Source organism: Bactrocera dorsalis, chromosome 5 (assembly GCF_023373825.1).
Source record: "Bactrocera dorsalis isolate Fly_Bdor chromosome 5, ASM2337382v1, whole genome shotgun sequence".
NCBI classification, from domain to species: domain Eukaryota; kingdom Metazoa; phylum Arthropoda; class Insecta; order Diptera; family Tephritidae; genus Bactrocera; species Bactrocera dorsalis.
The window spans coordinates 10,876,869-10,903,252 of record NC_064307.1 but is presented as its reverse complement, the minus strand read 5'-3'; the positions used below and the strand labels follow the sequence as shown (position 1 = coordinate 10,903,252).

General features: G+C 39.7%; 2 protein-coding genes across 3 annotated transcripts in view; one reads left to right on the top strand and one right to left on the bottom strand.

The window, feature by feature from the left end:
- Positions 1-26,384, top strand: part of LOC105231483 (neurobeachin-like protein 1) — a 104,548-nt gene that overhangs the window by 1,558 nt on the left and 76,606 nt on the right. The window contains exons 4-22 of one of the 2 annotated variants that reach the window (XM_049458544.1): positions 262-448; positions 510-598; positions 1,203-1,274; positions 1,914-2,063; positions 2,139-2,414; positions 2,479-2,801; positions 2,871-3,338; positions 3,451-3,703; positions 3,774-3,947; positions 4,051-4,594; positions 4,660-5,387; positions 5,444-6,044; positions 6,292-6,428; positions 6,494-6,583; positions 6,649-6,942; positions 7,009-7,345; positions 8,544-8,731; positions 23,672-23,821; positions 25,897-26,054. In XM_049458544.1, coding sequence (XP_049314501.1) covers positions 262-448; positions 510-598; positions 1,203-1,274; positions 1,914-2,063; positions 2,139-2,414; positions 2,479-2,801; positions 2,871-3,338; positions 3,451-3,703; positions 3,774-3,947; positions 4,051-4,594; positions 4,660-5,387; positions 5,444-6,044; positions 6,292-6,428; positions 6,494-6,583; positions 6,649-6,942; positions 7,009-7,345; positions 8,544-8,731; positions 23,672-23,821; positions 25,897-26,054 — 5,219 coding nt within the window. The remainder of the gene's footprint in view (positions 1-261; positions 449-509; positions 599-1,202; positions 1,275-1,913; positions 2,064-2,138; positions 2,415-2,478; positions 2,802-2,870; positions 3,339-3,450; positions 3,704-3,773; positions 3,948-4,050; positions 4,595-4,659; positions 5,388-5,443; positions 6,045-6,291; positions 6,429-6,493; positions 6,584-6,648; positions 6,943-7,008; positions 7,346-8,543; positions 8,732-23,671; positions 23,822-25,896; positions 26,055-26,384) is intronic. The other variant, XM_049458545.1, reaches the window with a different exon arrangement.
- Positions 9,251-19,353, bottom strand: LOC125778914 (uncharacterized). The gene is made up of 2 exons (XM_049458546.1): positions 18,545-19,353; positions 9,251-12,028 (listed from the first exon to the last, which is right to left on the bottom strand). Exons 1-2 carry the CDS (start codon positions 18,566-18,568, stop codon positions 9,269-9,271), a joined length of 2,784 nt encoding a protein of 927 aa, XP_049314503.1. The 5' UTR covers positions 18,569-19,353; the 3' UTR covers positions 9,251-9,268.

Here is a 26,384-nt window from a genome sequence, read left to right as displayed (position 1 = left end):
AAGCAAGAACTTGTAACGTCTGTGATACATTGAAAGGAAGATTATTTGTAATCTAAATGCAAAGAAATATTAAAAACAATGCCAATAAATAGCTAACTATTGAGATATAATTTGAAATACGAAAAATGTAAAATTTTTTGGTCGCTATGTAAAAAATCTTATGGTACATCTGACAATTTTAATAATTTTTAGTTTATGCTATAAAATGGTTAATTTTATTAGGAACATAATTACATTGTATATATTAATTTATTTTTCTAGTGCATGACTCGACAGCAAGTATCTATGGAAGTAGTGCATCTATTTCGCAGTTTCTCGCAATTTCTTGAAGTTATGTATGACCCTTATTTAACTTGGCGTAGCTTTTTACGCGGCGCCTATGCAGATTTTCACAAAATACCTTATAAACCACATACAGTGCATGTGGAAATTGTGCCGTTTATCTATGGTAAGTCCAATGTTTAATACAATTTTGACAAATAACAATAAAAAAATTTATATTCTTTTAGATTGCTTCCAGAGGGAAGAGCTTACCAAATTTCCTGCGATTGGGGAATGTCTGGTGAATGCTTTAGGTGCTGTTATATGTGGATCTCAGGTAGTTCGATATGTTGCAGCGTAGGTTTTGATCAATATGTGCGCCTAAATAACTTTGTGTGTGTGCTTTATTTACAATTCTGATATGTTTATGTACATACATGTATGTACTCGTATATGTGGGCGTGTTTACTTTTAAACCTAAATGCTTAAAAATATATTTATTTTTCTTCATTGTTCAAACTATATTTTGCAATATGCATAAAGATCTGATGTAAGCGGTACATTTTGCGCATTTCCTTGTGTTGAAAAACTCTTCAATGCTTAGTAACAAATAAGATAAAGAGTAGATTCTTTACAATCATGTTTTTTTTTTTTGTTGAAATTTTATAATATATGTATATGTACTATCTATTTATATATTTGTCTTTATGCATATTTCTTTAAACTGCTTCGGTTCTTTAATGCCACCTAACATTAATCCTACTTTAATTTTATAATTTTCAACATAACCTCATTCATTGTAAATGTTACATTTTCCCTTATTTCATATTTAATTTTGTATTGTGATGTGCTTTTGTTGCAACCTAACTACATGAATTACCAAAAAAACTTTGTACTCGTTATAAAACGAAAGCAAATACTGTACAAACACACACTTGCAGAAATCGCTAACATCTCTGACAACTAAAAGTACAGCAAATTGTGGTGAAGGGCAAGAAATCTGTGATAATTTGGTGAGTGGTCAAACCGGCGTAATTAAATGTCATTTAATATGTAAATGCATTTGTTTTGGAATTTTTTGTTTTCTATTTGCTAGACACTTTTATCGCTTGTACTGTTAGATTGTATTTTATTTGGTGTTTTGTGCTAAAAACTGCTAAAGAGTAATTATTGTTGTTTCTAAATTTTAAAACTTATTTCCTATGGTTCGAGAGAACAAAGCTGGTTTAAAAGTTTTGAATTTAAATGTGTAATTTTTGATGAAAATAAAGACATTTTTTGACGAAAAATATTTTTGATGAAAAAATAAAACATTTTTTGCCGAAAAATATTTTATTTTCCTATAAGTGAGCTTTATAATCACAAACAAAAATAAACAAAAAATAATAATTTTTTTTATTAAATTCAATTTTTTTGTATGTAAAGGCTTTGAAAAAATCAATTACAACCGCTTTGCTCTCAAAATTAAAACATTAGTTTTAAATGTTTATTTAATGATTCTCAACTATTCTTTACACTTTTTATATTTGTTTATTGCTATATCTATAAGCAAATGATTTTATAAAATAATTTATTCCACAAAATTAAAGTATGTATACTAATTTTTTCTAACCTCCAATCTATTCAATCAAACTTTCCATCGGCGGTCACAGCGTAATGGCATGCGCGCTATTTGTCCCGCAACCGTTTCAGTCATTATGAAGATTATTGCACAGTGGGAAAGCGCCAGTGAGCTGCGCGCCGTTGCGCTGAAGTGCTGTGCGCTTATGATTGTTGTATTACAAAAGTCTAGTCCGGAAGAAGTGAGTAACGGTATAAAAAGTAATTGAAAATTACGAAAATAATAATATGTTTTTGATTTTTTTTGCCTTCTCTAGCGCCAAATAGATTTAGTTACGCTAATTCAGCTTTACTGTGATGCCCTGCAAACCCTTTTGACCACTGATCACTTTCTCAGCGGCAATAGCGTAGCGTTTGAAATCGCTAGTGATGATGAAGCCAGCGATGTGATTGTCGATGTGAATGCGCTGGCGGCGACCGTCGAGAATGTGTGCCTCTTTCTCGTGGATGTGGTGAAGGCGCACGTTATCTGTGAAGCTATTAGCGAGACGGCGCTTGTAGATACGCTTATAAGCATTCCAAAGCAAATCAAAGTGAGCTACTCAATTTTTTTATTATGAAATTTGAAAATAATTTTTATCTGTTGTGTACACATAGGGCTGGAATATGAACTATGCGCCAGTGCTGTGCGCCACCACCAAAGCATTAGCGGTAATTACACGCAATTCGCCCAGCATTGCCGAACATTTGCGTGTGTACGATAAAATAGAGAAATTTTTCAAGAGCTTAAAAGCCTTAGCCGTACCTAACGATACACTCTTGGACGCCTGCTTCAATATGGCCTATAATGAGCAGGACCATCTGCTCGTACTGCCAGAAGTTGTCATCAAACTGATTGAGTGGCTGCCGGAGATAAACGAACGTGAACAGATTTACTTAAGCAATATAATACTGCGCGGCTGCACCACCAATTATGCAACGTAAATATTAATTATTTCATTGAAATTACTCCTTTTTGTTACATTTAAGCATTTTTCTTTACTTTTTAGTAAATCCGTTGCCTGCGACAATCGCACAATTAAAGCGGTTTGTGAGTGTTTGCATCAATATGAGAAACTCGCCGAAAGTTGCATACAAAATTTCATCAAACTCATTGAAGAGCTAAGTAAAATAAGCATCATACCGATTGAGCTGAAGCGTGTATTCAGTTTATTACGTGAGGAGAGCGGTTTTCCACAATCCAAACAACTTCTACAAACATTGATTGTGTGCTCACTGCAGAGTCTCAACAATAGCAATGTATGCACGCAGTTTTTTACAATCAGCGCGTCGCATGAAGGCATTGCGGTGCCTGATATAAAAAATTGGTCCATGTCGGGGTCATATGGTTTCATTTTTCACATACTCGTCAGGCTGCAAGAAAATGTGGATGTGAGCCGAAGGAAAGCTGGCAAAGGTGGCGATGCTGAAGGCTCAAAGGATACGGATCGGCCGAATTGTCGACGCATGTTGCTCAAGTAAATATGCGTTAATGTTATACGAAATGAATTTCGGTGCAACCGAAATTAACATTATTTCCTTTCTCATTTCTATAAACTTTATTACTCATTAACCTTCATGCATTTGCAGTTTGCGCACTGCGAGTCACACTGGCTTTGAAGTTTTCATACAGAATAGCGGCAATTTGGTTGTGGCAGCATTGACTCGTCGCGAATATCTCACATCGGTGGTGCATACGAAAACATTGCTGGACGGACAATGGCATTATGTTACCGTCGCTATTACGCCACCCAAGCGTCCATTTTCCTATAGTCAAATCAATGTTTACATCGACTTCATGCAGAAATTGAGTGCGACGCTCAAAGTGCAAGCAATAAATGAGGTGAATTTGTTTAAATTTTGTTTATATTACTATTCGCTAAATGTCATCATGCTATGCTATCGAATTTCAGCCCTTCAATTTCTGCTCAATCGGTTCGGCAGCGTTGCCTTTACGTGGCCATCAAGTTGAACAACACGCAGCCAGTGCCACCGGTTCACCCTTACCGCGTTCATCATCCCAAGAATCGGGCAGCTCTTATAAGGGTGTGCTGCCCAGCCTGCTCGAGCGCACACTGTCAACCAACGTGAGTAGCAGCGTTGTCAGCGTATATGAAGCGCTTACTTCAATAGATTAGCATTTCTGTTCTTTCAATATTTGTTTTATTTGTTTACTTTCTTCCCGCTTAGGTCTCAAATTACTTTACGCTTCCGCTGCGCACACAAAGCTCATTCGATCCGAATGTGAAAAATTTCCCCATCGGCATGCAAGACACTGTGTTCGGCGAGCAAACTTGTCTGCGCGGTCAAGTGGGCGCTGTACTCTTGGCAGAGCCCACCACAAATATCAAAACCATATTCGATGCGGGCATACATTTCCCTTCGATATTCTCGCAAGACAATGATTTGCTCGAGCTAACATCGCGTTTTGTATTCTGTTATGCACCCGGTGGTTATTGGAGCGAAAGCTGTCAAGATCTCATACCGGGCGGGCGTTTCCCATCACAAGTCCATGCCCATCATTGCGCCATAGTAAAAATACAAGATACAATAAATAGTATCGGTGGCGTACAGGCGATATTGCCGATACTCCATCGCCTCACCAAGCAGCAAGATGACTTTTCGCTATCCAGCGCCGAGGGCAATGATTCACTGGGCAGCGGCGAACAGTTACGTACACCAACCGCAGAGGAATTCTCCGATTGGGAAATGCTCTCCTCCAATTCATACACAGGTATGTGCCTCTTAATATATACTACTTGATACTCAACTAAGCAAGTATATGTCCAACTTTTACAGAGTGGAAAATGATACAATTCCCCGTCGCCAGTTTCATTTGCTTCCTGCGCTACCTCACACACGGCCATGAAAACAACCAGGAGAACATGCTGAATAGCGAGTGCCTGCAAATGATTGGCGCTATGCTGCAAAAGTGCTCGCCCAGCATATTCGATGTAAATGCGCTGATGGCCACACATCTCTTCATCGAATCGCTGCAAGGTCAGAAGTCGGAAAGTGGCAATGCGCAGTGCAACTCCGCGCTGCTGGACGTATTATACACCGATATCGCATTCAATTTTCACATTTGGGCGCGCATGAACTTCCAAATCACGCTCGGTCATGTGCAGTACCTCAGCGCTATGATTAAGAACGACCGCAAGTACTATCGCAAGAAGTTCGGCATACAATTCTTTTTGGATGTTGTGCGCGATCACTATAGTGCGCCGGACAGCATTACGCCTGAGGATGCGAAGACGTTACGCGCCACGCTTTACGCCATTGTGCGGTTTTACCTGCAGAAGGACGTGAATATCAAAGAGATTTTCACTATGATGGCGTTCTTGGCGTCGGTGCGGCAGGAAAATGTGCTCATCGAATTTTTGGAGATGTTGACATTCCATATGAAGGGCAAAAACTGCAAAGATCAAATGATTCTGCTATTGCACGAACCTCAAACAGCTAATTTGCTGTACAATTATTTTGTGGATAAGAGTTATAGCACCGAAGTGCAAGAGGCCGCTATAAGGGTGCGTAATTTCAATTTTTATAGATACTATGAAGTTCATTCTTTTTCCTTACACAGTTCATTAATTGCTTGCTGAGCACTTCGCGCGTAAATCAGAAGTATAAACAAATACTACGACTGCACGACAACGCCAGCGATAGCTCTCTCTTTCCCGGCTTCTTCTCCTACACCATACCAATGACACTCAGTTCCACCATACTCTTTCACTTGGTTGACGAAATGTTGAGCTCAGAAGCCGATTACGCTGGCATTATTTTCCTTGTACATCACATCAGCACCTGTGAGTTGCCCATTAAGCTGGAGATCGCCAAGCGTCTGTTGCAAACCACATTTGTCAAGCACAACTCACCGCAGGCCATAGCCAAGCAATCGGGTTGGCAGGAATCCATTGCGCGTCTGTTAATACATAAACCAATTACGAATGTCAAACCCGATGAGGAGAAGCGTAAAAGCTTTGGCATTAGTTTGGATGTGCTTTTGGAAGATAATAATGACTTTGCCAATCAATCGGACTTGATTAGTTTCTGTGAACAGCAAGTGGAATTGGATCAATTGGCGAAGGAGCACGATGATGAGCACAGTGATGGTGGTCTCATATTGAATGAGATACAAGCGAGTGTTTCGGAGGCTGCCAACGTTATTGAGAGTGAAATTAAAGGTAAATGGAATCAAGAAGGCAACAACAGGTTTTGTAGTTGTGGCACGAGCAAAAACTTTTCGAAATGATTTTGGGGAACGCCGTGAGTGACCTGCCTTTGTCTGGTTACAAAGCCGGATCCAATGTTCTTTTGGAAACAAAATATTCCTAAATTACTTAGCTTTTACCGCACCATTAACACATATGCTTCATTTTGTTTGTTATTTTTGGTTATCTTAGAAAGTAATCGACTTTTATTGTCTTACAGAACTGGCCGAATCTGTTTCTGGTGCTGTCGTCGAAAATGTTTCATCTGTTTTCTCAGTTATACGCCAAACTACACACGATATTCAAGACACCTTCGAGTCATTGACTCTGGGTGGCTCCACTGAGGCCGAGACAACGGTAAGAATGTAACAGTAAATATCTACGCTCTTTTCTAACCCCCTCGGTTATTTTCTTTTATTAAGAGCCTCTCGCGTCAACGCACGGAATCCATAAGCTCAGATAGCTCAACGACGCAATCACCAAAGCGAGTTGTCAAAAAAGCCGACTCGGAGGTAAGTGCTGCCCGAGCTACTTTATTCAATAATATTTAACGCACACATATTTTTTTAATTTTTAGAGCAAAACCGCGGGCTTTGAATTTTCACCCGATGCCGATGTAGACAGCGAGGAGCAGCTTGTGTACCTAGTGTCAAACATATTATTCACCGTTTTCTGGCGTGGCGTCAGCAATGATCATCCACAATGTTGGAAGGAACGTGGCCAAGTGCTCGGCTGCATAAATTTGCTGGCGCTCAACAATGATTTGGTTACGTCGCATCTCTCTCTGCGCCTGCGCATACTGGAAATGGCTGTGCAAGCGTCGCTTTTCGATCTGTCCGAAAATGGCAATCAGACGCTAATCAACCAAGAGGTGTGTGAATAATTATAATAATACTGTGTTGGCATATTCTTTTTATTAATTATTTTTTATTTGTAGAACGCCTCACAAATTCTACGCATGGTTTATGACCTTGTCGTGCTCGGCTCGAACGAGGATGAATCGAAGAAATGTTCAACAAAGCTGCTGGACGGTGTTTTAGCACTATTGGACGCTTTGATGATATTCCAACAGGGCTCTAACGACGATTGGTCGGATATGATACGTTTGTGCCTGGGTTTGTTGTTAAAATGTTCATATCACCCCAATCCCGGTGTGGTGGCTATGGCCACAGCGAAGTTGCATGCCATACTGCAGAGTCGCAACACAGAAGATCCCAGTGAATTGGCGTACTTATTGTTCAGCATTAATCGCGCTTTGGACAATGCTATTGAAGGTTGGTATACGCTAGTTGTCAATGTGTCTGTCTGTCACGAAATTAGTTCGTGGCCTTAATCAGAAACCTTGGACCTTGGACTTGTAAACAACCTTTGACCAAATCAGTCACACAACGCTACTGCAGGACAATGAAAAAACTACTCTCCCTCCAGGACTGAAGAGGTAGACCATGAACTACCTGAACGGTCGTCAATCATGCGTACTGTTTCGAAGAACAAATTCTAAACTGAGAAGAGTTAAACAAAGGGTTCCCCAGGTGGTGCTTTTGATAGTCTATGTTCCTTCACTCCTCATACGACCGCGATTATTGCCAAAGTACAGAGCCGTAACAAAATTCTCAAGTCGCTAGCCGGCAGCACATGAAAAAGGACAAAGAAACGTTGTTGGAAACTTACAAGGCAATCGGTCGGCCAGTCCTCAGCTATACGGCACAAATATGGTCGTCTGGATGCTGTGGAACACAGATGAAGAAACTTCAGACTTGTCAGAACATTGCACTCTGGACTACGACAGGATGCCTCCTATCGATGCTCCTAGTTAAGGAACGCAATGAACTCTTCTCCAGGCAGTTTCTGCTGGGATGTTTTCGCAAAAGTCACCTTCTTAGAGCGGAACCGTCTCCTAGAAACATCAGGGGGGCCTTTCTCAATTACGTCGATGACATTAGACAGTACGCCGACTAGACTTCGGACGCAACAAACTTCCGACAAGCACTGACCGCCATTCACAGTCCAGCCATCAACACCTTCACCGATTCCCTTCTAGTGAATGGTGTACTCGGAGTCAAACCACTACCTATCGCAGATGAAGACATCGAGTTGTCGCGAGAAACGGAAGTGACGCAGCTTCGTTCTGGATACAGTAGCATGTTAAACTTCTACTTATTAAGAATAGACCCTGACATATCCAATATGTCTTGCGTGCAATGACACTGGCCACCTCTTTGCATGCCCCACCAAACCCACTCATCTAACACCCCTCTCCCTTTGGTCCGACCCCGTCGAAACAGTACGTTTCTTGGGCCTTCGGTTAGATGACGTCGACGACAACCTGGCTAACCCTCCATCCATAATGGACTAGGTACTAGCCTAACCTCTAATTAACTTTAAAATCTACCATAAATTAAATTTGAGTACCATGTTTCATTCTACTGACGGTTTCTATTTAATAAATCGTGTCTCCTTGTTCTTTTGCAGTTGGCAATCCCGAAGAATATTCGTTTTTGATGCCAGTTATGAAAGCTTTACTTGAAAAATGCCGTAAGGTTTTCAATTTGGATACAAACTTACCTGATTTACCGCCTACCTCATCGGGCCCTGTGTTCTTCAACGATTTCCAAATGTATAGCACAAGCAAAAAGTGGCGCAATTTTATCGAACGCATCGTAAGTACACTTACATAATACAAAAAACAGTTGCGATTCTTATCAAAACCTTTATTATTGGAGACATATATTACATAATAAGTTACAGTAATTATACGTTATATATATGGTATGTAAAGCATATAAAAAATCTCTTATATATTAATTTTCATCTTTAAGAAATCCAAACGCGATCCCCATCTTGAGGATCAGCCGTTGAACATATAATTAGCCAAATTTGCAAGAAAAACTATCTGTTAGAAAGCTTCCTGTCGCAATTGAGTGACATAACCTAACTCGTGAGCGAATTAGAGTATGCATCGAATCGAGAGAGAAATAATTACAGCTCGTGCGCGAAGTTACTACTCTCCAGCGAAAATTATTTAATAGTTCACGGCTTTGTTGCTATCTTTTACAAATAATTACTAGTCAGTACCGTTAAGAGCAGTCAAATTACTACATAAATATTTAAAAATCGAAAAATCTTACCAATCTAGACATAACCGCATTTTTCCCATTCCTACATTTCTACCCAACCCCTTTCAGCATATTCCATACTCAATATAGTTTATGGTTTTTCGGCAAACTCTGCGCGAATGCGCTCAGATGCCGTTCCAGGTGCTCATTTCGCGGACTTTTGAAATAAGTCGTTTCGAAAACGCTTTTCGTTGTGCGATGCGGCACCGGCTCATCTCTAACTCTGTCTCTATTAGACGTCGGCACATTTTGGCGTGTCACAGGTGGAGCTCTTGTCGGTTGCCTATAAGTATTAGCTCGTGTACGATATGTACTGGGATCATTTACTTTCGGTATCGTCGAAGTGCCGCCATAATAACTATATGAACGCGATTTATCTACCGTTACCTGATTATTCTCACTTGCGCTGTGTTGCGGTGTTGTTGTTTGTCGTGTTCTCGTAGTTACACCGTTAGTCGGCGTATAAGATGGCGCCACTGATTGTTGTTGTTGTTGTTGTCGTTGACGACCAGAATTTTGTCGACGTTCTTTCGGTCGCGCGGCCGTGGGAGCCGGTACCGGTACTGAGGGTGTCTGAGCCTTCGTTGCCGTAGCGGCAGGTAGTGCTGTGGGCGTACTTGCGGCACGTATACGTATGGGATTCCATGCGGTACTGACGTAACTGTTATCGTTTCCCACATCCGGCGTGATGGTGGGCAAGAAATAGTTGGGCTCGTCATGGCGTTGTGCCTCCACGTAATTGGATTCATTGACAACAGTGTCGGGGCTTAGCGCCAATTGGTTCTTATGACGTTGACCTGCCTCGAATGCCTCTTCCAATTCGGGCGCGTCCAATATATGTTTGGTGGTGACAGCCGGTGTGCTGTTACGCAAACGCTTACGCTTGGTTTTCACTTTAAATCCCTTCGTAATTCTTGTAGGTGATGGCGTATTGAAGTTATTCGCAGGATGACGCGTTGCTGGTGCATCGGCGGTTGGTATGGGTGAGGATGCCGATTGTGCGTGATTATCGATGTGCTGATTTTCGAATGTATGTGGCGGATATGCTTCGTGTTCATCGTTGTTCGATGCCTCGAAAGGTATCGGGTCATAGATGGGCACTTCATAACTCGATCTTGGGTAGTCATATGCTGGCGGCATGTATTTGGAGTTTATGGGCAAATTATTCGACGGTGATATGTAGTCAGGCTGTGGATACTGCGAAGGCGCGGATGGACTTGAAAAATTTGGGCCGGGTGGGCCATAGGTGGATGGTGGTTGAGGTGGCGGTGGTTCGGGTGCGTTGTATGCTGGCGGTGGATGTGGCGCGGGTACTTCAAAACCACTTGACGGCGGATGTATTGGTGGCTCAGGAGGCTGATAGGAAGGTGGGGCGTGAGGCAATTCGGGCACCTCATAGGATGTAGGTGCATGCATTTCGGGTGGTTGATAAGATGGCGGCTCATGCAAATCGGTTTCTTCATAAGAGGCAATTTCATGTGATTCGGGTAGATCATATGATGGCGGTGCATGTGACTCTGGTGGATCGTGCGTCTCAGGCGGGTGATAAGATGGTGGAGGAGGAGGTGGTGGAGTTGGACTATATGCAGGTGGTGCTGGTGTTTCAGGTATTCGATACGTGGTAGTAGGTCGGTACACCGGTCCTTTAGGTGGATGATAAGAAGGCGTCGGCTCTGCTGGCGGCTCAGCAAAGTGACCAGGTACTGGTCGGTAATCTTCTACCGCTGCAGGCTTATGGTTTGATGGTGGTAAGGTGATCTCATAAGAGGGCGAGTAGGTGATCTCGACATTGGTTTTTGGCGGTGGTTCGGCAAAGCTAGTATGACCTGATGTTTTCACCGAGTTATAGCCCGCATTTGGTATCTTCTTATCATAAATGCTATAGCTATCTGCGGCTGTTGGCTTCGGGACGTGATAATCGGGTTGCTTGGCTGGTGGTGTGAAAAGAACCGGTATATTCGTATCTGGCACGCCATATTTTGCCGCCGGTATATGCGTGTTCGAATGCGAACTCGTGTCTACTGGTGTGTAGTCGTAATAATTGCCGTCATGCTGCGGCGAAGGCGTATCGTAGCTGCTCATCGGATGCATGTCGTAGACATTGTCGGGTGGTATGAACGAGTGCGTATCCTCGTAACCCGAATCTCCGCTGCTGCTGCTAGACATTTCATAACCGCCACCATGATGCTTCGATCCTTTGTAGTTTTGCACTTTCAAATATGGCTTTCTAATTTCCGTTTTGGTCGACGTATACGAATAGGTGGGCACCTCTTTCTTCGCATCATAAGTGCTGTATTCTATATGCGTGACTTTGGGCTCTTCCGGAAACGAGTGGTCCGTATTGCTGTAGAAATCCAAATCCATGGTTTGATCTTCATAGTGATTACCCTTTGGTGCATGCGCATCATAATCGGCGGAATTGAAGTGATTTGTCAAATCAAATTCGTCGATTGACGAATATTTCGGTGCCTCTGATATCTCGGGTAAATATTGTTTCGTTGGCTTATAGTAAGTGATTGGGTGGCCGATGCTGTAATTTGGTGGTCCATATTTGTACTTTGGCCACTTCTGTCGTCGGCGTGACTTCGTGCCGCGTTTCGGGGACCGGACCACATGCCTAATAACGGTGTACGGGTGTTGCCGACGCTGTCGCACCAATTTCGCTGCTAATGTCGGCAATGGTTCTGACAAATTAGTTGGCGTTGTTAACGTTGTTGTTTCGAACGTATTTGAGTTCGTTGTTGTAGTAACCGGTATTATTGTCGTTGTTTCATCTTCTGTATAAGGTTTTGTTGTTGTGCTGTTGCATACCTCGCACAAAGAGAGTATTGTGGCATAAATCTGTTGAGAAGAGAGTGGACCAATCTTACTATAATTTCTATGCTATTGCAAAACAATAATGAATATTCAGGTTAATCTTCTTTAAAAACCGTGTTTTTCGGGAAATTTAAAAATCGGTTATTTATTTTGAAAAAGTTTGGATTCCCTTAATCCCATAGCCGATACCCCCGATAATAGGAGTTTGGCGGTGAACGAGATATTTCTGTCCAAAAATTGTCTCAGACCCAAAAGATCAACAATTTTAGCCCATCGAAATCACTCGGTCTCTAACATTGGCTATAGGTATATTGATCTGACGATTCAATTTTTTATCTTTGGCATAACATTGGTTATAGGTACTTATACTGTACCTTTGCCCAATCGGTGTCCAGTTTAAAATCGATAAGTTAGTAATTAGGATCCTGTAGAGGCCTACCGAACACTATATCCTCCAGTTAACCATTCAGGGCAAAAGTGAAAGTTCTTAATGAAGTCTTGTCAACTCAACTTGATCTATTACCAAAAATGGATGAAAGCTCTTTATAACTTCTTGCAAAACGCCTGCAATGACCTTCGTCACCTCGTTCTTCCTTCCTCATACATAAGTTAAACCTTTCAAATATCTTTGAGCTCACAACCTTGAATAAATGTAACCTCCCAGTGGTTATAAATCTGTGAATATCAGGGTTGAAATATTTCACTTTGTTCTTCAGTGAATATTTGCTTCTGACATACAGAAGTTGAATGTCAAACATTGTTAATTATTATCAATTTCATACGCACGCGTTTTGTGATTATTCCTAATTAAATTTAACAATGAATTTTGCATGTAAAAGAAGCTGAAAGGTGGTGGCTGACGGGTGTCATAACAATGCAGAAAACAGTAATAAAGCTTTTACATATAAATACAGGGTTAGTAAACAGGAATTTATTGGAAATTTTGTGAAATTTTGTATTTTCTATGTAACGGGTATGCCGTTAAACGAACTCGTGTTTGAACTTTGGTTTTTTGTAAGACTATATGATATACCTTGTGCCAAAAAATCACCCGGAAACTGTAATTGAATCACCGGGTAAATGAAATTTCAAAATATTGTTTTTTGCTAAGTTGGCAGCACTGTCCTTAATTACTATGCAAAGTGTGAGCCCGATCTATCAACCAGTTTGTTTACAGCAGCTGCTCGGTACACCTCAGTAACGCACTACGATTTTTACAATGGATAAAAATATTGAACAAAGAATTTGTCTCAAATTTTGTACTTCAAACTTTAGTGTTCGGAATCGTTGCGAATGTTGGAAAAGGAAAAGGTGACTCAATTTTATCAAAAAACAAGCCTACGAATGGTACAAAGCCTTCAAAGACGGTCGAAAGATCGTTGAAGACAGCCTCGTTCTATTAAAAAAAGTTAAGAATATGGTGCTTGTAAATCGTCGGGTAAATTTCAGAGAGATGGCAAGAGAGCTCGACATCAATAAAGAGTTTTCTTTGGCCATATTGAGGCATTTGAGTGAGAATATCCGTCGAAAACGGCCGGAATTGTGGAAGAACAATTCATCGACACGATGATAATTCACTATCGCATCGGGCCACAATTATGACCCAATTTAAAGCCAAAAACACAATGAATACCATCGACCAAGCACCGTATTCAGATTTGGATGGGTGTAATATTTCTTTTTTCCCAAAATGAAATAGCCGCTCCGTAGAACCCGTAGAACTGGTGTAAAAGAGAGATAAGACGGTTAGTAGTCAATAAAACATCTACCCGAACCAAATAGGAAGTGAACTTTCTCTTAATGTTACAAAAAGAAGAATTCAACAAATTTTGAGTGAAGGTTCAAATTTAAAATATCAAAGCGACTGGCCAAACCAAAATTTATGACAAGTCATGAAACGGTTCGACTGGAATTTGCAGATAATCATGAGTTCTGGGATGATGAACGGCAATTCATAATTTTTAGCAATGAAAAAAAATTCAATTTGGCTGGAACCATCGGATTGTCAGAAGTATTGGAGAGATATTCGTGAACTGCGACAATGTGAATTTTCCACGGTGGCTCCTTTATGACCTGGACTGCTTTTAGCTACCGTGGCCAGACACCGCTTGCAGTTAGGTTACACCTTAATGTAATGAAAAACCTGTGGAGCATTCTTACAAAGGTGGACGCCAACTAAACTCCCAATTACAGCTCAAAAACGCAATTAAAAAAAAAAAATGGGCCAAAATCGATCTCAGTGTTCTTAAGATGCCATACAAGCTTTTAAATGTTGTTTCCTTACCACTGAATTAAATTAAATATTTTTGTCCCATATACATCTATTTCATTCTACGTTCTTGAAAAAGTAAAAATTTCTACAATAAAAAACTGAATTAAATTCTTAAACATGTTGAAGGTTAAAAATATTTTACATTGATATTTTATAGTATGATAAAAGAAAACCCATTTATGTCCCATATAGCTATTTCGCTCAGTGTATTTTAGTGTGAAGTTTGATCTTCGGCTGAGTGTAAAAGACTTTGCCCCGTTTACTTATTATTTTATTCCATATACAAGTATGTATAAGCCTATGTAATCCTCTTTGAATGAACACATTTTTCAGACTATACTGAAGTTTTCATGAACCTACCGGCTCACCCTCTACTTTGCTATGCAGTGTTTGCGCACATACATATGTAGTCATTTATCTAGCGATTATCGATATTTCTATTGTAATCTGCACAGCTGTGTGTCGACGACTTCGTCCAAGTGTGGAAAACACGTCCAACAGCTGCGCATGCGTGATCATTGTGGCTGCCAGCTTACGCTCTTATACTCTATGCGAACGCCAAATGCATATCCCCAGCTATGTACGCATGCGTGTATTTATATAAATGGCAATAGGTGTATTAATCAAATAAATAAAACTATAAATGGCAAAAATATCAATAAATAAACACAGAAATCCCGACTGGATAGCCAATGCACGCCGGTTTCTTTCTTATTCATTCATTTATTTTTCAATTAACCAGTTTTATGTAAAGACGAGTGTTCATATCACAGATCACACACCGGTTATTGCGTGCGTAATGCATTTGTTGTCGCCATTATGCCCGATCGCTATCGTTCAATGACTTTTTAGCTTTTCTATTGGCTTTTGTTTACGCTTGTCGTGTTTTTACCTCCGCTAGATAACGAGATTGTTATGTTTCGCCGTTCTGTGGGTCCTAGTTGTTGGCCCAGCGCTGCATGCTTATGTGTAGTTCCCACGCTTTATCGCCGCGCATGCGCACACTTTTGGCAGTGTTTTTCTCCATTTTTCGGCACTTTCACTTTTCAACGACGCAATCGCATTTGTTCGAGCATATTGCAGTTACTACTTACGAGGATTTGCTTACAAATATTTACATAAAAGTATTGAATATCGAGTTTCAGTCTGCGCCGCAATTGAGTCATAAACTTGTATGGCTCGTTTAGCGCAACTGTTTTTAGTTTCCCACTTATGTGTATAGAAGCACGCTGCAAATAGCTTTTTTTATTATATCTACTTACTTTCAGTCACATAATAAATGTGAATTGTGCTTTCTTGCAGCTGGTATGCGGTAAGAGACCTCTAACCCTGGTCTTGATACATTACCGACTTTTTCCACTCACTTTTAAAATACGTGTCAAGGATTCAAATTAAGTTGAAAATAATGTATGCCACATTCCTATAATTTTTATCAAACGTAAAAGTTGGGAAACCAACAACCATTTGCTTAGAAGTGCTTCGTGGGCGAACAACATCCTTCACTAAATTCGTCAAGGAGTGGTCTACGATCTCGACTGAATCCACCAAACCATTGATAAAGACTAGTCCTTGAATTCGAATGAAGTTCATTGATGCCGATTTAATCCAAAACGAAAACGAATTAATTAAATGTTTTGTCCGAGATGAATATTTTAAGTTACTGTAAACAACCCAAATAGAGCTCGTATGTCCAAACGTTCTGAGTATGTATAACATCAAAAATGTGAAACTTGACGATAAAGTTTTAAGTTGCCAGACTGGAACTCTAGGATTGCCAAATTCTGATATATAAAAGGTAACTTACGTACATAATGACGATGTGTTGCAGCTGGAAATACCTCAATATATTATAGGGGCTCCATTCGAGGTACATAGCTCCTTAAACGATTTGTTTATATATTAAACAAAGAGGTTTGTATTATAAATCGGATTGAAGAGCTAAGGGTGTTATGTGGGGTTTACCGACGGTGGAGGTCTAATGCATGTAATGTCTGAAAATTGTAAGCTATATCAGCCTTAGTTAACTGCCTCACCACCAGAAACCAGAAAAAAGGTAGGTGACTAACCTTCAATTTCTAAAAGCGTGATATCCGTGAACTAAGTGGTAGCTAAGCTTCCCTAAGCGTTAGGACTTCATATGATTCATTTCAATAACTACACTGTGTCGTTGTACTACCTAGTTCTGGGTGAAATTTCCACACCAATTTCAACAAAATTTGGCTATGACATTCCCATGGCGTTCTCTTAGTAAAAGGCTGAGCAAAATCTGATCACAACCATGACACTTACCCCCTATTCTTCTGGGATTTTTCAGAGTACAGGACATTTGTGACCATATGTGACAAAGGAGAGGGCTCAGTAGACCATAGTGCAAGACCACAATTATTTTCTATCTATCTATCCACCCTCTATAGCATCAGATCACTATAGCGTATAGCTGTCATACAAAAGGACCGATCGGATCCAAGTGCTTGCATGGAAAACGTTTTATGATATATCTTCAAAAAATTGGGCAATGCCTATTAGCTACAGCAATAATATAATCACCGAAAAAAGTATTCAGATGGGATAACTATAGCATATAGCTGTTATACATACTGAACAATCGGAATCAAGTTCTTTTAAGGAATGTTTTGTATCTGTGAAGGTTATTATAGCTTCGGCACAACCGAAGTTTACGTTTTTTCTTGTTTTCAATATGAAAGCTTCCCGCCATAATAACATTTTTACTGGTTATCTGGAATCTAGCTTATGATTTGTTTTCGTATGTTCAGAAGAGTGCACATCGTTGCAACATAGATATTTTTATTCCCATCAGGGTATATATTGCTTTTGTTGTAAGGAACACTAGTTACCAAATCCATTCTGACAAGTTAGAGTCGGTTCAAAAACAATTTTTACTTTTCGTCTTAGGGTATTTTCGATAAGATTCTAGGTCGAGCTTTCCTCCCAACACTAGTCGTTTAAGGGAGGCGTTAGGGTTTCTAGGTAAAAAAAAAAAATTTTTTTGCTAATTTATATCTTAAATATGGATTGAATACTTTTATTCGGGTCTTTTGTACATTATTGGGCACACTTTTGACAATGTAGGGTATTTTTTTCATGCAGAAATATTGAAACATAAGCCGGTAACAGGTCCCCCAGAAAGTCCTAAAAAAAAAAAACAATTTGAGGTGTTCTGCGCTGGAAATTATCCAAAAATGAAAAACCAAGAAAAATTTGTCAAATTATAATCAAATCTTCCCAATATTGTTCTTTGATAATTTGTTTTGTTAAAAAAATTTTGTTAACCATTTAAAGTGTAAACTATTATTTTTCACTAAAAATTCCGCCATTATGTAGGTGGAAAGCACCTTCAATATAAAAAAAATGAAAAAAATTAGCTCTTGAAATTTCTGTTGCTGTAGCTGAGCAGTTTTAGATCTCGACGCTTAAAAAACGCTGTTGCCTTTCATGACGCGGCTGACTCGGCACGTATGCGGATAGGTCCCTCGCGTAATAAAATTATCATTTTATTTACAATTAACTATATTATTCTTCTTCTTTATCTAATTATATTAAAATTATTAATTTATGGTTCATTTTTTATAAATTTTTTATTGTTGAAAACCACTTTTTATTCCATGATAAATTTTAAACATGTTTTGCAATTAATATTTTCTTGTTTCCTTATCAATTGCCATTATTTTCAATTACTATTTGCATTATTATTACACCGCTAACTCCCGGCTGCCCCACATTTGCCGCTGATCGCATTTTCATTTTCCGCATAGCCAACACATTTTCGAATTCGATTTTCGCGGAAGCGCAGAACGCTTTCACTTCACTGCCTTCGATTGAGTGTATGTTACATTTTTGAATATTTCATTTGCATTCTTCGCATTTTATACAAAAAGCGATAAGTGGACGTGCGCTTATCCCTTTTATTGTTTTAATACAATTTATCTTGCTAATTATATTTCACAATTTATGGTGTTAATTAAAAATTACATAGTTTCCAAGCGCACACGCGAGTCTTAAAACAAACGCATGGTTATTTTTGTTTTTATTTATGCCGACAGCAAACACATTTCACTCTTAACTGACTTGCAGCCAAGTACTTGGAAACAAGCGCCACAATATATTACGATTTTTAATTACAATACTTATCTGCTTAATTTTGTTTTTTTCATGCTTACAATTGTGTAATTATGTAATGCAGCGACAAGCTGCTGCTTTTGAAGCACTTTTATTAACAAATAGCTATTATTTTCGCTACATGAACTTACAACGAATTGCCACAGTTGCCGCATGATCACCGTTATATTGCGCTGTGAACTCGACGGGTTGTGTTTCGCGTTAAACGGCAGCAGAACTCACAATTTTTCACTTAATTTCAATAATTTCGGGTACTCAATCGGGTATTCATTTGGTTATATATATATTCAATGCAATTTTATGCTTTTAAATATTTGTCTACAAAATCACCGTTATTTTTCGTGCTTGTGGAAAATTTTTGTTCACCAAGTTTTCGTCGCCAGCGCATTCAGCAACTCACTCGCGCTCATCACGTCTTTCACGTTGACTTTCTTTCAGCTACTAAACCCATCGCAAGAAAGTGGTCTTGTTTTTAATGAAAATGCAGACAACTAACCAAATCGTGTTGCCGCCGCTGCCACTGCCACTGCTAAAACTATAAGTCTACATATGTAGCTATATGTATATGTATGTACATATGTGAGAATGAATGAAAATAGACGTTTGTATTCATACTGGAGTTGCTGCTGGCTTTTTCGACTTCTTTTGCCACTGCCAGGGCCACTACAGTGGCTGTTGTTGTTGCAGCTGTTTGCCTCTTAAGTGGCAGCAATTGTTGCCGCCTGCTCACGAGCAACTCAATAATGTGCGCTTAGTGTGCTTTGTTTAGCATTGTGTGGCGCCACGGCATGGCGTTTATTTCTATTTGCTGGCGTTGAGCTGGGCGCGCTCATCGTTTGGTGCATCTACGAATTCTACTGGTCGCGTGCTTTTCCTTACACAGCATATTTATATTTTCCGGTTTTTCACACGGCAAGTCATAGTCATATTATTTTCTTCTTACCTCTCGAGGAGGTGGGAAAACCAAACTTCAAATTTTGTAGTCTAATTGGGGCCTACACGGTAGACTTATATGTTGGGTGATAAGTGGTCAGTAACTCACTTCTCTCTTTCAAAACTTCGTTGCACTATTGAACAGTTCAAAGCAAGGACTCAATAGTTATGGAAAAAGAGTTTTTATTTGGTCTCATTTTGTAAATGATTTCTGCTGTTTTGGAACTAATGGTAGTGCCAGAGGCGAGACCACCAAATGACTCCATACAAATTTTCGATTTTGAGCAAATAATTTCTATTTCTCTAATTTTTTTTATGGATTTTCTAACTATCACGGAAGATAACAGTATTTCCCCGACACTTAAAATAATTTTCGACGGTTTTCAAGACTAAATCGGCCGAAACTGCTGCAATGGCATAGACCATAGACTTGACGTAGCCGTATAGAAAATAGTCTGTCGACGAACAAAGGCCTAATCCCATAAGTCACTCATCTTCTCCGACCTTCTGTACTGTGCTGAGTTATGGACGATGACAACATCTGATGAGTCGGTGTTACAAGTTTTCGAGAGAAAGGTTCTGCGGACGATTTATGGTCCTTAACGCCTTGGCAACGATGAATACCGCAGTCAATGAAATGATAAGCTATATGAGATATACGACGCCATTGTCATAGTTCAGCGAATTAAAAGACACCGGCTACGCTGTCTAGGTCATGTCGTCCGATTGTACGAAAACACTCAAGCCACGACCTCCACTTATTTAAAACGGAAGAAGGACTGGCGCACTGTTGTAAACTCGGATATAATTTTTACGCCAATAAAGCAGAGAAATGAATGTGTTCAGATTTTTCTATGCACTCTGTACACCTCGGGCAGCACAGTCTATAGTAATGACGGAATTATGTAGCATTGAAAGCTTCAAGGTGAATTTCCAGGTTCCTAGGTCAGTTTACTCACAGATGGTCGTTCGATTTCACTTTGTGGATCCACCGCCCTTTGGTTGAGGTTTGCCACCGTTGCTGTCCATATATGATGCTCTTGGTTCTCTATTATTTAATAACTTCAATAGAAGGTTAAGATTGCTAGAATAATTGCGCGAATTCATCTCCATCATTAACCCCACTTGACGAAAATCTCATGGACGCCCATGTCCGATGTCAAAGCTCCCCACAGTTTTCCACTTAAGTTCACAAGCTTCCAAAACGAATTTTCGTTGCGCTACTGAGCATCATCAGTATGTGTTTTGTACTTTTCAGCAGCCGAGTGGCTTAAGCGCATTTTAAATCAATGCTCGAGCCGCGCTTAAAGCCACTGTGTGACTTCATGTAGCCATTAGTGGCATGCGCTCTGTGCTGCAGGTGACTAACGGGTTGCGTCCGCCTTTAGTTCCGCTACTGTAAGCCCACTGATGGTGTCTACTTTATCACGACTTAAGCTTTATTGCCAACATTACAGTCAATTTTTCGATTTTTGTGTCTTCTTTCTGCCGCTTTAGTCGCACTTTACAGCCAGTATTTATGGTTTTATGTGCATATTAAATATGTATGACGTCGCAGCTGTTGCGGTCGCAGTGCCCCAATGACATGGCGCCTGACTGTTTGGCTGATTTTGCTTTGCATTTTTGCAACTTTTTATTGCTCAGTTTTTCGATTGTGTTATTCGTTTGTCTTCAGCTAGCCTATTTTTGCTCTACTTTTATTTAATTTCTTTGAAATTTTGTTCACAATTTCGTTTACTTTGTAAGTTGCGCTATTTCCTTTAATGCTTTTCAGTTTTCTTTAACTTTTGTTTTCTCGGCAATATTTTTTCCCCAGCAATATTACAATAGGCGGAACTCTTTATGATTACCATAAAGCATTTGGTTGCACAATTTGTTGCCTGGCATTGATTAATTTGTTAACAAACTTCGTCGCAATTTTCCACGCCTGCGCCTCGGAGTTGGCTTCTTTGCCACTTGTTATTGCTGCAGTTGTTGTGTTGTTGCAAGGAAAAGTGTCACAAATTGTTTATGAACTACCGAATAATCACGTGTCTTGCCAAATCTCAATTAAGCCATGTCTAAATGCCTTGCGTTTTTCCTATTGCAGCATGCCGACACAACATCATCAAAGTCGGATCGTTGAAAGCCCCTGTTGAGAGCCACTCGACATTGCGCGGTTTGTAACAAGTGGGAAAGTGTTTTTTTGCCACTTGCTGTCGGCAGTGCTGTTACTTCATGGTTGAACTTGAACTTTTGCGCTTTTCTATTTTCTCATTTGTTTTTAATTTTTTTTTGCTTGTTTTCCTCCCATCTTTGTTTGGAGAAGTGTTCGTAAAAGATTGCAATGTCTTGTCCATTTGCTTATGTTACGCCTGAGGGGAATCCGGTTTAACTTTATTATACTTTTGGAGGCTTTCTACGCCTTCTCTAAACACTTTTTATACCCAAAGATGGGAAATCATACTGGGGTATGGCAGCTCTTTAGCTGGGTATCAGGTTTATGTATTATATATGTATGTTTGGTACAAAGCTTCCTTAAATAGAATTTACTTAGGCCTAGTCAAAAGGATTTGCCTGTTCTTCCAACTTGAAATCGTTTTGGTCATTGAAACCATAATCTACAAGGATTTGAACGGCCGAATAGGCGGAACTTCCGAAAAGTCTATCTCTAAGAATTTAACTCGGATCGACTTAAAATTTTCGGAGAATATTTTAAACATATTGTACTATTTAATAAAACAAAAAACAAAAAAATCGATTCTTTGAAATTTTCAAACCCATCTTAACCCCTTAAATAGACCAGTCCGAGTCAAATTTGATCTTGAGTGTATACTATAAATAAAGTTGCATTACGCGCGAATTCGAACGTCCTTAACTATTTCCGTGCATACATTTCTTGTTGTTTACAGATTTATGTGTGATGAAGTCACGTGATTTGCACACAAACAATTGACTCGTTTCCAAATGGATGCAGCCAACTCCGACGTTTTAGTATTTTTGAAATTGAATTAAATGATTGTCTGTGTTTTTGTGCAGAGCATCGCTATCGCCCCATCTATATCAAATACTTCCACCTATAAACACACACACACACATACATATACACATACATGTACGTATATTAAGTTATCTGCTGCTTGTGCATAACATTTTTCCGTCAGTCTCTTGACGCATGTAACCATCAAACATACATTTGTAGTACATATTTACAATGTGTACACATTTATTGTTGTGTGTGTGTTTCCTAATTTCATGCATTGCAATCACTTGTCTGCGCATGCGTGCAAACCGTGTGGGCTTTCCTCTTTCTTAATCACTTGCTTGCCGTTGTTACAATTGCTATTATGTTAGCGTTGTGTGTTGTTGTTGTTATTTTTTGTTGTGTTATTGTTGTTGCAATAGCACGCTTGGCATGACATAACATTTGGTAATAGCAGCAAAATGCACTTAACTGCTTGTTGCGCATCAGATTGTTTGCAGATGATTCACTTGTCTCGTTTGTCAGCCGACAGTGTTGGGTTGTGGCCCCTGTCTGCGGTAACAAATGAGCGTAGATCATTGTCGCAATTAGCATAATTCGACAGTAAAAGATGCACGGCTGGTGGGTAGATTATTTGCATGTACATGTGTGCTTGTCAGAAAATTTGCAAGTGAATGTGCTTGTTAATTGAACGCGTGGATTTGTGTACTCGACTTTTGGCGCGCCCTGCAGTAATATTCGAAAAATGCTGAACTGATGCCATGTTGTCTTTTAAGGAATATTGTGGTATTAATTATAGACTTCAGTGCTGTCATGTGTAGCAATAATATATCTTAGAAATATATTAAGGAATGTTGTTTAGCTGGTGTGATATAAATTGTCGTCCTTGTTACTTGGGCAAGTTTGACTGTTCTGGGAACCATTCTCGTTTTGACCAACCCAAAGTCGCTATAACTAGCTTCGAAATAGAAGAAATGATGGAAACAAGTACATCTGAACTTTATCTTAAAATGAAAATTTTGTTTGGAGCAAAATCTAGTGAAATAAATAATTTTGGTTTATCGAAGTTATATCCAACTATCGACATTATTACGTACATGTTGTACAAGTACTTAATTTCAGCGAACTAGAAGTGATAGCTGAAACTGATGTTAGTCACCCTGACAAATTTTGTGAAATGCTTAAAGCACTTTTTCGATTTATGAGGGTCTGTAAGATCGATAATAGAATATATTAATTTATTTGGAAATGCTTACTAATTTCATAACGTATTTAAATATTTTTCTCTATTTTTTATTGCTCTTTTTCATTTCTATTATCAAGTAATTTAATTCACTCGGAATCTTACATTTATATCTTGCAGGTCAAACCATTGCATGATGTGTATCAACGTGAAATCGAATTGAACCTTTGGGAGCCAATCAATCGTTATTGGGCTGAATGTTACGAGGCCTGTAAAGCAGCCTCGAAGAAACGCGGTACTTATCAAGCAGAAAACCGACGAATTTTTAATGTGAGTATTTAATTGTAAAGTATGAAAATTTAATTGTAAATCATAAAAAACGTTCAGTTTGGGGAAAAAAAGCATGTGTGCTAAAATTCAGATCGATATCTCAAAGGCTCGGGGACTAGTTCGCGTATATACAGAAGACAGACAGACAGAGAGACGAACATGTCTAAATCAACTCAGCTCATCACGTTAATTATTTTTATGTAACGGGTGATTTTTTTGAGGTTAGGATTTTCATGCATTAGTATTTGACAGATCACGTGGGATTTCAGACATGGTGTCAAAGAGAAAGATGCTCAGTATGCTTTGACATTTCATCATGAATAGACTTACTAACGAGCAACGCTTGCAAATCATTGAATTTTATTACCAAAATCAGTGTTCGGTTCGAAATGTGTTTCGCGCTTTACGTCCGATTTATGGTCTACAGCGATGAGGCCCATTTCTGGTTGAATGGCTACGTAAATAAGCAAAATTGCCGCATTTGGGGTGAAGAGCAACCAGAAGCCGTTCAAGAACTGCCCATGCATCCCGAAAAATGCACTGTTTGGTGTGGTTTGTACGCTGGTGGAATCATTGGACCGTATTTTTTCAAAGATGCTGTTGGACGCAACGTTACGGTGAATGGCGATCGCTATCGTTCGATGCTAACAAACTTTTTGTTGCCAAAAATGGAAGAACTGAACTTGGTTGACATGTGGTTTCAACAAGATGGCGCTACATGCCACACAGCTCGCGATTCTATGGCCATTTTGAGGGAAAACTTCGGACAACAATTCATCTCAAGAAATGGACCCGTAAGTTGGCCACCAAGATCATGCGATTTAACGCCTTTAGACTATTTTTTGTGGGGCTACGTCAAGTCTAAAGTCTACAGAAATAAGCCAGCAACTATTCCAGCTTTGGAAGACAACATTTCCGAAGAAATTCGGGCTATTCCGGCCGAAATGCTCGAAAAAGTTGCCCAAAATTGGACTTTCCGAATGGACCACCTAAGACGCAGCCGCGGTCAACATTTAAATGAAATTATCTTCAAAAAGTAAATTTCATGAACCAATCTAACGTTTCAAATAAAGAACCGATGAGATTTTGCAAATTTTATGCGTTTTTTTTAAAAAAAAAGTTATCAAGCTCTTAAAAAATCACCCTTTATATATATAAGATATTTTAAAAGACCTCCGACGTCTCTTTGATCGAGTGAATCTTATAACGAAGTAAAATAGGTTAGGTTAATCTGGTAGGCCAAAAAGACCCACATAGACCAGTTTTGGTCTTTTGCGATAACAGACGGAGTTCAGTTGCTAGGTCCAAGAGGAGTAGTCATCCTTTAGGATTGCTAGTATTCCCCACTCTTTCTTTCACGTTGTGCTTCCAGAGCAGTTTGCTGTCCAAGACTACCCCTAGGTACTTGGTGCGGTCCTTGAGAGAGAGTTGTGTCCCATTTATCGAAGGCAATTTTGTGCTTTCTTGTGAACACAAGCAGAACCATTTTCTCAGGGTTCAACCCCAGGCCCGCTTGCTATGACCAAATCCGGACTGTATTGCGAGTGGTAGTCATAATACTGCTAATGGTCTGCAGACAACTATTATTAAGATGGCAATGCCGTCCGCATATGCCGGTATCTTATAGGGGTCTTGCTTTCCAATTTTCTTAGCAACATATTCACCTCTAAAGTCCATAGAAGCAGAGATAGCACTCCACCTTGCGGAGTACCTCTGCAGACTTCCTTGGACATTCTGGGCGTTCCATTCTGCTCTTATCCGTCCAGACGTCAAAAGGCTTCTGATCCAGCGTTGTATAGCAGAATCAACACCTATTGACTGGACACTGTTAGACCGGGCGAGGCTGGGCTTTTGGGTAAGATATTCCTAAGTCCCGTCATCTCGTGGGTCTTTTCAAATCCAATAAAAAAAGAAATAAAATAAAGTCCAATTAAATTGAACGAAGTGGGCTGAAATGGGCTAAAATAAATTGAACTGAGTCTTTTCGAGAATCAACAAATTGAATTACTCGACATTAAAAACTAAATTTTATAATCTTAATTAACATTTAATTCTCATCCAACGTCTTCTTACAGCAAAAAATCGTAATGCCATGGAAGGTACGACAAGTCGAGGAGATGACACGTCTGAATGCCGCTACGCTTGCGCAAAAGACCACAACTAGTCACATCAAGAAGCGCTGGAAGATGGCCAAACGTTTTTTGTATGGACCGCGTGGTCCATGGTTTACGGGGTAAGTGAAATGAGAAGCGCACGGGCGGGTCTAGTGCCAGCTAGTACAACATGTAGTGGGCAGCCGCAATTTGTCTGCCGTGCCTTGTGCACTCGAACGCGTCATGACATAATCACGACTAGCAGCGATCGTACGCCTTTCCCTTTTCGCTTGCGATTTAATTGTGGAATTCACAGCGTATAACTTTGCTGCAAATTGTATTAAGTACTGTGCAGTTATAATTTCACTTTATGATTACTTGCTTACCTTACTTTTGGCTGTCGCATTGTTGTGGCGTGCTGAATGTGCCAACGAACTACGGCGATTGTGAGACGAGTAATTAAGTTTTTA